Below are 12634 nucleotides of genomic sequence, written 5' to 3' on the forward strand. Positions count from 1 at the left end.
AATAGCAGTATCCAGAGTCCAGAGGGAGGCAAGGCTGCAGCTCTAGCCACAGGCTGAGGGATTCCATGGACACTCATTAACTCAATGCCACAAAACCGGGATTGAGTGGGAAGTCTGGGAACATCGGCCAGCGGAGGACTGAATGGGCGGGTCACTAACTGACTGACAGACTGCTATGGAAGGAGCGGGATCCACTAGAATCTCTGTATGTAACTCTCAGCTCATTTCCCCAGGGGGAGTTGAGCTGGGATCGCTCGGCTAGGATTAGAGACCAGTGCAGAGAGTGCCTGCCTCTGCCATTCCATACTTCTATCTGTAGCAGGCACATTTGGGGCATTGCTATGGCAACGGGTGTAGAGTTGTCTCATCACTTGCTCTACTATCTCTGATATCTGCGGTAGATGGCACAAGCTTGACTACTGTACACGTTGTTATATTCTCTTCGTTCAACAGTGATACACTTGAAATTCTATGGAGCTTATTCCAGGAAAAACGTAATCGCAATCAAATCCATGCATGTTGATCTATGCTATTATAAAACACATTTCTATTTTAAGTAATAACCATTTTACAGATGGGATTATTTACTTATGTGTATGTATGACACTAGTTTATTTGCTTTATTTTCAAATCATGTACGTTCCTTTCTGATTTCTTGACCTCGTCATGCAATAACTGGTGGAGGTCACCTGAGCCATGGCCAAACAGGACTCCCTGCTGTTCCTCCATGGCTTTGACCTGGGGGGCCTCTTCATAGATCCCCGGCCCCTGGGCAGCGGGGCCACTGGTCTGGTTCTGTCCGCTGTGGACAAGCGCAGTGGCCAACGGGTGGCTGTGAAGAAGCTGGTGATGCGTGACGTGGTCAGCGTGAAGCACGCCCTGCGGGAGGTCAAGATCACACTGCGCCTGCAGCACGAGAACGTGGTGCGCGTGCACGAGGTGCTGGGCCCCTACGGCCGCCCACTTCATTGCGATCCAGCCCAGCAGAGCGCCCTGTACATCGTCCAGGAGTGCATGGAGACGGACCTAGCTCACCTGCTGGAGCAGGGGCCATTTCCTAGCGGGCACACCACTCTGCTCTTCTACCAGCTCCTTCGAGGCCTCAAGTTCATCCACTCAGCCAACGTGCTGCACCGTGACCTCAAACCAGCCAACATCTTCCTCAACACAGACCAGTTATTGCTCAAGATCGGCGACTTTGGCCTGGCCAGAATCGTTGACCCACACTACTCCCATAAGGTGAGACTATAGTTACAGTTGGCTGCCATTAGAAGGGAACAGATAGCTCTGGTCATTATTCATAAAGCCTCAGAGTAGGAGTTCTGGTCTAGGATCAGGTCCCCACTGTCTGTCGGATTCATTATTATCTGAAACGCAAAATTGGTCCTAGATCAGCACTCTAAATAGCTTCATGAATCAGGGCCCAGGGGTTTTTCCTAACCATGTGACCTGACCAGAAAAAGATCCTGGCCTTAGTCCTAGGGAAAACTCCTGGCTCAACATGTAAGGGGGAGCCATAAAAGACAACGATACCGCCGGCGGGTTTCTAGACACCAGGGATGTCTGCACTGAGAGGGAGATGATATCTGTATTAAGATAGGATTTCCCAGCCTAGACCTTTTGATGTAGCAGGAGAAACGAATAGTGCAGTGTCCTTTTTTACAGTGGGGCTTGTGTGAGTGACAGGCATGCCAAAACCAGGCTCGGATGCCCAGCAAAATATCTAGAAAAATATTCGTAGAATTCACTGCAGGTCTGTTTCAGCCAGTGCTAGAGTTGAGCAGGTGCTTTCCTTTTTCATTCCACTTCAATGACTGCTTTTAGCAATCAAACAAATACTTTTCATTGCTCCATTTGTTCGTATTGGAGGTTGCATCACAGAGCTCAAAGCTGGAAACAGCTGTGAGGATGTAAACTGAACAAAATTGGCACGCTCTTAAGTTTCATAAATGTACAGCATTTCCAAACGACACAGCATTCTACCCATATATTCTACCCATATTAAGATGCCTCTTTGTGCATGTTTATGTGTGGTCGTGGTACATGTATGAACATATCCTTACACCAAGTCACATGCATCAAGTGTTGCCTTGTGGAGACTCTGACTCTCTGCTTTGCATAAATGGAAATGACTGCATTATCATCCGCCTATAGCTAGTGCTAGAGAAACGCTTTCATAACCTTAACCATATTAAGTTACACAGTAATCAAATTGAATGATTTCCCTGTCTGTTTTTTTGGGATAAGCTTCTGAGAGATTCATGTGACAATTTACTGCTCTATTGTACTGCTTTATTATTGTGGTGGAACGCCGTGTGTAACACTAGGAGCCCAGTGAGGGCCCAGTGAAAGGGGAGCTTTGTCCTGGCCGGTCCCAGACCCAGAGATCTGAGCTCGGGGCAGCATGTTGGTGTAGACAGGGGAAAGAGATGGATCAGGCTGTGAGCAAGAGTGTAGCCAGAATAACAATGGGCAGTGCTGTGCTCTGCGTGAAGTCGAACAAAAAATGTGTCTATGCTGCTCTTATGCAGTGGATTGTGCATAGTTGGTTCTGAGACAGGCCAGCTATAGAGTATTCTGTGTATCATCTACACCTCTGGCCTGGCCTCCCTCACTCATCAGAGTATGGGCGCAATGTGTTAGTGGCAACAGCTGATTTTGACTTCAGACCCTTAAGCCTTTGTCAGGTTAAAAATCAGGTTGTATGGATGCCAGAGTGAAAAGAAGGAATAACCCGGGACCATTCCTATTATGAAGCAGGAAAATAACCTTGTATCTCTCTCCTCTGAATCAACACAGGCCTGTCAGAGGAGTTCAGTACTGAACATTCTGTTCCACTCAGAGAGAGAGAGTGAGGTAGCTAGGTACACACTAAGTACATGGCTATCTGGACTGAGGAGTAGCTATGTAAATAGACGTTGTTTGGACATGAGGGAACGAGGGCAGGCTGAATGGAACAGGAAGAGCAAGGTTGTGTCCCAAATGGCACCCTAATATCTACGTAGTGCCCTTAGGATCCTGGTCAAAGGTAATGCACTTTATAGGGAATAGGGTGTATTTTGGGACACAACCTTGCTCTCCCTGTTCCATTCAGCCTGCTCTCGTTCCCTCATGTTCGAACAGCGTCTTCACATACAGTGCTTTCAGAAAGTATTCAGACCCTTTGCTTTGAGACTCAAAATTGAGCTCAGGTGCATCCTGTTTCCATTGATCATCCTTGAGATGTTTCTAAAACTTGATTGGAGTCCACCTGTGGTAAATTCAATTGATTAGACATGATTTGGAAAGGCACACACCCGTCTATATAAGGTCCCACAGTTGACAGTGCATGTCAGAGTAAAACCAAGCCATGAGGTCGAAGAAATTGTCCGTAGAGCTCCGAATACAGGATTGTGTCGAGAGACTGATCTTGGGAAGGGTACCAAAACATTTCTGCAGCATTGAAGGTCCCCAAGAACACAGTGGCCTCCATCATTCTTAAATGGAAGAAGTTTGGAACCACCAAGACTCTTCCTGGAGCTGGTGGCCCGGCGAAACTAATTAATCGGGGGAGAAGGGCCTTGGTCAGGGAGGTGACCAAGAACCCGATGGTCACTCTGACAGAGCTCCAGAGTTAATCTGTGGAGATGGGAGAACCTTCCAGAAGGACAACCATCTCTGCAGCACTCCACCAATCAGGCCTTTATGGTAGAGTATCCAGACAGAAGCCACTCCTCAGTAAAAGGCACATGACAGCCCGCTTGGCGTTTTGCCAAAAGGCACCTAAAGACTCTCAGAACATGAGAAACAAGATTCTCTGGTCTGATGAAACCAAGATTGAACTCTTTGGCCTGCATGCCAAGCAGGTGGCGGCAGGTAGCTTAGTGGGTAGGAGCGTTGTGCCAGTAACCGAAAGGTCGCTGGTTCTAATCCCCGAGCCGACTAGGTGAAAAATCTGTTGATGTGCCCTTAAGCAAGGCACTTAACCCTAATTGTTCCTGTAAGTCACTCTGGATAAGAGCGTCTGCTAAATGACCCAAAAAAAAAAAAAAAAAAAAGCAGCACGTCTGGAGGAAACCTGGCACCATCCCTACGTTGAAGCATGGTGGTGGCAGCATCATGCTGTAGGGATGTTTTCAGCGGCATGGACTGGGAGACTAGTCAGGCTCGAGGGAAAGATGAACGAAGCAAAGTACAGAGAGATCCTTGATGAAAACCTGCTCCAGAGTGCTCAGGACCACAGACTGGGGCGAAGGTTCACCTTCCAACAGGACAACGACCCTAAGCACACAGCCAAGACAACGCAGGAGTGGCTTCGGGACAAGTCTCTGAATGTCCTTGAGTGGTCCAGCCAGAGCCCGGACTTGAACCAGATCGAACATCTCTGGAGAGACCGGAAAATAGCTGTGCAGCGACGCTCCCCATCCAACCTGACAGAGCTTGAGAGGATCTGCAGAGAAGAATGGGAGAAACTCCCCAAATACAGGCGTGCCAAACTTGTAGCGTCATACCCAAGAAGACTCAAGGCTGTAATCGCTGCCAAAAGTGCTTCAACAAAGTACTGAGTAAAGGGTCTGAATACTTAGGTAAATGTGATATTTCAGTTTTTTATATTTAATAAATTTGCAAATATTTCTAAAAACCTCTGTTTGCTTTATCATTATAGGGTATTGTGTGTAGATTGATGACAATTTTTTTTTATTCAAATTTAGAATAAGGCTGTAACGTAACAAAAATTGGAAATAGTCTAGGGGTCTGAATACTTTCCAAATGCACTGTAGCTACTCAGTCCAGACAGTTATGAACTCCTCTGACAGGCCTGTGTTGATTGTGGAGAGATATATGATATATGAGATAGGATCGGATCTGCGTCCTAAATTGCATCGGATCTGCGTCCCTATTCCCTTTTGTTAGGTTCTAAACAAACTCAAACGGATGACTTAGAAAAACTCAAACCCAAGTTTATTTCCCCCTGGGTCAAACAGCTGCAAAGACAAAGACGTTCACACAAGCACATATATTTATACCCTCCTACTAGGCGGAGTCAACTCCTTGCACATCTAGACAGCCAATACATCTGTTGCTAGTCAGGAACTTAATTGGTTCCTCTCATTGGTGTAGCCTACTGCTAGAACCTTCATGGGCGTGGAAATAAATGTGTGTGTGACAAGACTGACTGTTCCTCCTCACTTCATCTGACCTGACCTCGGGGCGAATACCTCACTCCTCCCTACTCCACGGCTGTCCTACCTTATCAGTGACTGAAACCAGACTGTTGCCCTTTGCCCTTTGCCCCCCTCCTTAGGAGCCGTGAGATTATATTTACATTTACATTTTAGTCATTTAGCAGACGCTCTTGTCGACCCATGGGGCGGCGCACAATTGGCCCAGCGTCGTCCAGGGTAGGGGAGGGAATGGCCGGCAGGGATGTAGCTCAGTTGGTAGAGCATGGCGTTTGCAACGCCAGGGTTGTGGGTTCGTTTCCCACGGGGGGTATAAAAAAATAATGTATGCAATTAGTGAGTGCATACATTTTCATACTGGCCCCCCGTGGGAAACGAACCCACAACCCTGGCGTTGCAAGCGCCATGCTCTACCAACTGAGCTACAGGGGACTGTACCAGATTTAACAATACAATTTTAACACAATGTAAACTTTCTGCACTCTCCCTTCCTCACTCAGTAACTTTCCATATACCTAGTTCTTATCCACCCGCCATTGACCCCAACATATACATTCATTATGCATGTATAGTAATCAATAAGTTCTAATATGTTAACATTAATATGTTTATTTCAAGATAGCACAACGATTCAGAAGTAATGTGCTATATAGGGATTAGTGTGTCATTTCCGCAACCATAGCATCTCCGGTTCTCCCTATGCCACGCTTTCTTAGAGAGAGGCTGACAGGCCAATGCTCACCACTGCTGCTGGGATAGTCCTTGCTTGGTAAATGGCAAGTGGTGAGGGGTTTATGGGAGGATGCATGATAGTGTCACCATTAAGAATATTTCATCCTAAATGTAAAGTTGCAAAGAACTTAGCAGCAGACACAACGACGAAAAGACGTCAGGGATTTGTCATCAACCTCCGATGTGGAGAGGAATTTGACAGGCCGTTTGAATTGTTCATATCGTTTCAGTTGACCTGTGAGTGTGCCGCAGCGCTCGTGAAAGCGTGAGGCAGAGGGTTGACAGGTTTCCATAAGCATTACGTCTGTTGTCATAATCAGTGCCAATTTCTCATCAATGGTGCTATACAATTATTTTGCTAGTTTTATCATAATGACAGATGCTTTGATTTGAAGTGCTAACAACGCCTAACAACATTTCGTTACTGTCAAATATAGACATTGGATGTGTCCCAAATAGCATCATATTCCCTATTAAATGCACTACTTTTCACCAGGGCCCATAGCGACGCAACAATACACAAAGACCTATCATTGTAAATCTGACTTAGCTTTTGGAACCATCAGTGACTGACTAAACTGTGCTTTTGGACAGTAAGCAGAGATTTGACAGATTGCTTATTCAGAGAGGAGGGGCTGCAGCAAAGGTGACAGGAGGCCTAACTGAATCTCTCCACCTGCTGAGCTAACCCTATTAAATTATTAATCACCTGGAGAGTGGGAGGAGGTGAGAAAGGTTCGTGGGTACCGGAAAAGTTACCACAAGGATAGTAAAACAAGGAACATTTGCCACGAGTACAAAGGCTATTTTAGGGTAGGGGTTAGGGAAAATAGGATTTTTAATGGAAATTAATTTTAAGTCCCCACAATGATAGTAAAGCATATGCTGTTTGTGGGTGTAATGGATGTTATAAATAAAAAAAGAGGCGATAAAGTGGTCTAGTCGTGCTGCTCTAACGAGATGAAGTCAGTGTGTCACTAGGCAGAATAGTGTTAGAGGACCACTTCAAAGGAGGAAGGTGCAGTAATTGGGTAATAAATTATGACAAATGCTTTTTCTCTGACCTTCTGTTCCACCATACTTAGATATGTCTCGAACCATTGTAACTGACATGAAGAAGAATACTGTCTTCTATAGCCTACCCGTAAAATGTGAGCGTGAAGAGTTGGGGGCAGCTGTAAAACAGCCCTCAAGATATCTTAGCAAAAGAGCCATGAAAATGTACAAAGGTAGAGAACCTTCTACATATTCATTTACTCATCATGCTTACCTTGTGTGTGCTGTTGTCTGTGTGTACTGGCCAGGGCTACCTGTCAGAGGGCTTGGTGACTAAATGGTATCGGTCTCCACACCTGTTGCTCTCTCCCAACAACTACACCAAGGCCATTGATATGTGGGCAGCTGGCTGCATCCTCGCAGAGATGCTAACAGGACGCATGCTCTTTGCAGGTAAGAGGTCTATTGAGGTAGAGAGATGTAGATATGAATGTGATTTGAGAGATCTAGATTGAATGATTCATGATTCAGATAAACTAAGGGTAGTGCCCATTTTTTGTTTTTATGCTGTTGGGCAGTACAGTCTATTTGTCTGTCCAGCATATTTTTGATGTTGTGAAGAGATGGTATACTTTGTTTACCGGGATGTTTGTTTTTTAGCATAATACAGAAATTGCCATTTGTCTGTCCTCTATCCAACCTGCTTAACAGTGTCTATAAGAGTAATTATTAGAAGCAAAATGATCCAGGATATGGGTGTCTCCCAAATGGCACCCTACTTCCTATGTAGTGCATTAATTTCTTACCAGGGCCCATAGGCCTTTGGTCAAAAGTAGTGCACTATAGGGAATAGGGTGCCATTTGGTACAGAGTTGAGCTTTGATGTTGTCTCGCAGTGCCAGTGTCATTATAGCTCCCCCTGCTGTTAAGATTACACTGGCTGAACTCGAAAGAAAAACAGATCATTTGGAGACTTGAACAGAGACTCACATTATATAAGCATTTTAAGATAGTTTCTTTAGGCTTTCGGTGTCATTCTTTAATAATAATTTGGTCATGTACAGATACTTTTATCCAGACTAATTATTCAGTATGTGTTCCATGACCTTGTCAGTAGCTCGTTAGTCATGTGTTCAGCTTTTCTTTTCCCAGTAGCATGCTCCAACCATCTTAATACCAGTCTTTAAAAATACTTCTACTTCTAAGTTAGCCTCAAATTTTCAACACTAGCCTTAAACAATTTCTAAACTTCTTCCACTACCACAAAAGTACTTTTGGACAGCTAAAGCAAGGCACATCATTTTTCTTCATGGAAATGACCTTTTTCTAGTTTTGGAATCATGATTCGATTTAAATGCTTCTTTACTCCTGGTACTCTGTCTTCCTGCCTGGTTCCTCGTGGCTGTTCTGCAGGAGCCCATGAACTGGAGCAGATGCAGCTGATCCTGGACACGGTGCCTGTGTTGAGGGAAGAGGACCGCCTGGACCTCCTGCAGGTCATGCCCTCCTACATCAGCCATGGCTGGAAGGTCAAGAGGTCATTTAGGGAGCTGTTCCCTGAGGTGGATTCGGATGGTGAGCGGGATGGAGGGTGGAGGAACTGTTTTTCTGTTGGATTTTGTCCCTTCTAAAAATCATGAACACACGTGTGTCTAACTAACTTGTTGCCTACTATTCCTAGAAAAATATGTTCCTGATGCGATATGGCATTACTTGCAGCCAGGTATGCACATCATTTGAAACCCTTTTCTGTTCTCCGTTCCCGTCTCTTTGTCCACTAGCCATTGATTTTCTGGAGCGTATCTTGACCTTTAACCCCATGGACCGGCTGACGGCAGAGGAGGCCCTGTCCCATCCCTTCCTGCAGCAGTACTCATTTCCTCAGGACGAGCCCATGTCGCCCCAGCCCTTCCACATAGAGGACGAGCTGGATGATAGCCTGGTCACGGAGCCTGGCCACAGTCACAGCCAGGCCTTTAGCTCTCACTGGGACAGGTTTGTGTCAAGCCTGGTCCCAGATCTGTTTGTGCTGTCATGTCAAGGAGTTGACATGATAGCGCAAACAGATCTGGGACTAGGCTAGTGTGTGTCAGCCATAGAGATACATCTATATAGTACTATGTCATTCATTTCTATTTAATTCTATGGCGTCAGCTAAACTTAACACAGAGACACACACACAGCAGCAAACACACTTAGTGAATAATAACAGCAACGCAACAGAAAGAGATTATGAAATGAACTGTGACATGCTGTGCACAATAAATATAGCAAAGAAAAGTTTAAATAAAGTTGAGTAAGATGTAGCCAAATAAAATGTTGCGTGGATGTTATATATAGAAGCTAATTCATTCTACTCTTAATTAAATATCCTGGTAGACACTTCACCTGCATGCCACTGTTGCCCTCTTAACAGCCAAGTTGTTTATTCTGTCATAGTACACTGAACAAAAATATAAACGCAACCTGCAACAATTTCAACGATTTTACTGAGTTACAGTTCATATAAGGAAATCAGTCAATTGAAATAAATTCAGTAGGCCATAATCTATGGATTTCACATGACTGTGAATAGAGATATGCATCTGTTGGTCACAAATACTTTTACAAAAAAAAGGGGCGTGGATCAGAAAACCAGTCAGTATCTGGTGTGACCAACATTTGCCTCTTGCAGTGCGACACATCTCCTTCGCATAGAGTTGATCAGGCTGTTGATTTTGGCCTGTGGAATGTTGTCCCACTCCTCTTCAATGGCTGTGTGAAGTTGCTGGATATTGGCGGGAACTGGAACACGCTGTCCTACACGTCGATCCAAAGCATCCCAAACATGCTCAATGGGTGAAATGTCTGGTGAGTATGCAGGCCATGGAAGAACTGCTCGTCCACACGACGCCATACACGGTCTGCAATCTGCCCGCTACAGTTGAATCTGGGATTCATCCGTGAAGAGCACACTCGTCCAACATGCCAGTGGCCATCGAAGGTGCCCATTTGCCCACTGAAGGCGGTTACGACGCCGAACTGCAGCCAGGTCAAGACCCTGGTGAGGACGACAAGCACACAGACGAGCTTCCCTGAGACGGTTTCTGACCGTTTGTGCAGAAATTCTTTGGTTGTGCAAACCCACAGTTTCATCAGCTGTCCGGGTGGCTGGTCTCAGACAATCCCGCAGGTAAAGAAGCCGGATGTGAAGGTCCTGGGCTGGCGTGGTTATACGTGGTCTGTGGTTGTGAGGCCGGTTGGACGCACTGCCAAATTCTCTAAAACGATGTTGGAGGCGGCTCATGGTAGAGAAATTAACATTAAATTATCTTGCAACACCCCTGGTGGACAGTCCCGCAGTCAGCATGCCAATTGCACGCTCCCTCAATGATCATGCTGTTTAATCAGCTTCTTGATATGCCACACTTGTCAAGTGGATAGATTAACTTGACAAAGGAGAAATGCTCACTAACAGGGATGTAAAGACATTTGTGCACAACATTTGAGAGAAATAAGCTTAAGCAAAACATTTCTGGGATATTTTATTTCAACTCATGAAACAATGGACCAACACTTTACATGTTGCGTTTATATTTTTGTTCAATATAAGTTGCAGTGTCTACCAGGTGATTTCAGTTTCTTATTCTTTCTTCGTTCATAGTGTGTGTGTGTGTGTGTGTGTGTGTGTGTGTGTGTGTGGGTCTGTGTGTGCACGCATACGTGTATGTAGAAAATGTAACGGGTATACAGACACATATTGTCTTCACAACAATAGACTGAAATGGCAACTTAGATGTTTCATTGACAAGCCCTTTGTTTCCACTGAGCAGGAATGAGACCAGCCTGTCATCAGACTTGTGCTGGCAGCAGCAGGGTGGATGTCAGTGCATGCCTGGGGTCTCGGAGGTGGGCGACCCAGAAGAGCAGGAGGTCCTGAGGGATCCTAAGGCAGGCTCTAACCCCTTGTTGGAAGAGGCCCAGGTGGACCCTCGCAAGTATTCCAACAGCAGCTCCGCCGAGCGCTTCCTGGACCACTCCCACTCCTCTCTGGAGCGTGCTTGTGGGAGCGGGGCCTACACTGAGCTGGACTATGGCCGCTCCTGTGACTACAAAGTGGGCTCTCCTTCCTATCTAGATAAGATCGCGTGGAGGGAAGACAAGCCGCAGCACTACTCCGAGCCCAAACTGATCCTGGACCTGTCTCACTGGAAGAGGAACAGCCAGCTGCCGGTGCCTGAGCCTAGAGGGGCCAATGTGGAGGAGCTGCCTGTAAAGGAGTCGCCTGAGGACCTATTCCAGGAGATCTCTCGCTGGGTGGAGAGCACTCAGTCTCGCCTCCACTCCCCCAGCCTGCCCCAGGAACCCCTGCCCTACCGCAGCTCACCCCCGCTGCCCCTCTCTCCTACTTCCCTCCCCGCCCCCCTCTTCCACTACTGTTCGCCGGTCATACGGCCGTCAGCTGGACTGGACGAGGACGAAACACTCAGCCCACCTGCCTCGTCCCACTCCCCTCCCTCTCTGTTTCCCTCTCTGTTTCCCTCATCTCCTCCGTCAATGTCACCGCCGATTCCTTCGTCGATCCATGAGCGCCTCCAGATGCTTCCCTCCAGGGGGCAAGGGGGCCCGTTTGACCTGGATGTGTTCATCACTCGAGCCCTGAAGCTGTGTGGTCAGAGTGAGGACCTGGGTGGAAACCCAGACGGGGCCAAACAGGCCAACATCAATGGCGTATCCAGGCTCCCAGAGCGCAGGTCATCCCCAAGTCAGACTCCCAACTCCTGAAAGGATGGGTCCAAGGAAACGCAGAGAGCACTGGTAGACTGAATAGTGAAAGATTGTAGAAAAAGGGAAGTTGCACATGATTTAATGGGTAAAATAGTTTTTTATTTACCCATAAATCATTGGGGTGTGCAACTGTCTTTACTTTTTTTCACAAGTAAGCGTTGCCTTGACACTAACCCTGCTCACTTAAACAAGTGGTGCTGCTCCTTTGTTCAGAGCTGCTTTTACTGTATGTTAGAAGAATAAGAGGAGGAGAGCGAGTTGTGGATCCAGTTTCATTTGGTACTGTACAAACATGAGCTTCTGGTGGTTTTGCTACTGCATACAGTATGTCAGTGTGGTCACTGCTGTAAATGAAAGTTTGTTTTACAGTATCTAACCGAAAGGTTATGTAATAGGCCTATGTTGCATAAAAGCGGCGATCGTACTCATTACAAGAATGCCTGCAAATGATCAACATTTGGTTGGAGAGAGGAATTCCCAGGTATTCCATAGCAGAATAGGTTGAAGTGAACGCAACCAGCTATATTTATTTAAATGTCTGTTGAAATTACTCTTTTAAACATAACCCTTTCGTTAAGATATCTTCAGAATGTGAGTAGCTATACAGTAGGTCTTCCTGCAGCAAATAGCTATTTAGAATGATACAAATATCTTCCATTTAGTGGGAAGTATTTCCTATAAAGAAAGATGTGTATTTATAGATACACATCATAGCATAATAACAGTTATCTCTGGTCCAGGGCGTTAGTGTGCGTTCCTACACTAAGGAACGTGTTAGTGGAGGAACGCTCACTAATGACCTGGACCAGAGTTAAAGAACAGATAAAGGGAGATGGCCCCTGGGAATCCTAGAATGATGTTGATCCTTTTCAACGTTTTACTGTGAACTCTGCTGCTGAGCTTTCCAACAGTATGCCTTGTAAAATTGTATACATTGAACTACTGTTTCTTGCAGCATCTTCCAGATGCATGTAATT

The 12634-nt window shown here is 45.9% G+C and overlaps 1 protein-coding gene across 1 annotated transcript; it reads left to right on the top strand.

Moving 5' to 3' along the window:
- Positions 1–696: 696 nt before the first annotated feature.
- Positions 697–11654, top strand: LOC311144253 (mitogen-activated protein kinase 4-like; the record flags this gene model as incomplete). The annotated part of the gene is made up of 5 exons (XM_084180263.1): positions 697–1239; positions 7199–7343; positions 8304–8465; positions 8672–8885; positions 10703–11654. The coding sequence occupies 5 exons, from the start codon at positions 697–699 to the stop codon at positions 11652–11654; spliced, it is 2016 nt and encodes a 671-aa protein (XP_084036389.1).
- Between the last annotated feature and the right edge of the window lie 980 nt (positions 11655–12634).

The sequence above is a fragment of the Coregonus lavaretus genome, assembly GCF_964263955.1.
Source record: "Coregonus lavaretus genome assembly, chromosome: 17".
Lineage (NCBI taxonomy): Eukaryota > Metazoa > Chordata > Actinopteri > Salmoniformes > Salmonidae > Coregonus > Coregonus lavaretus.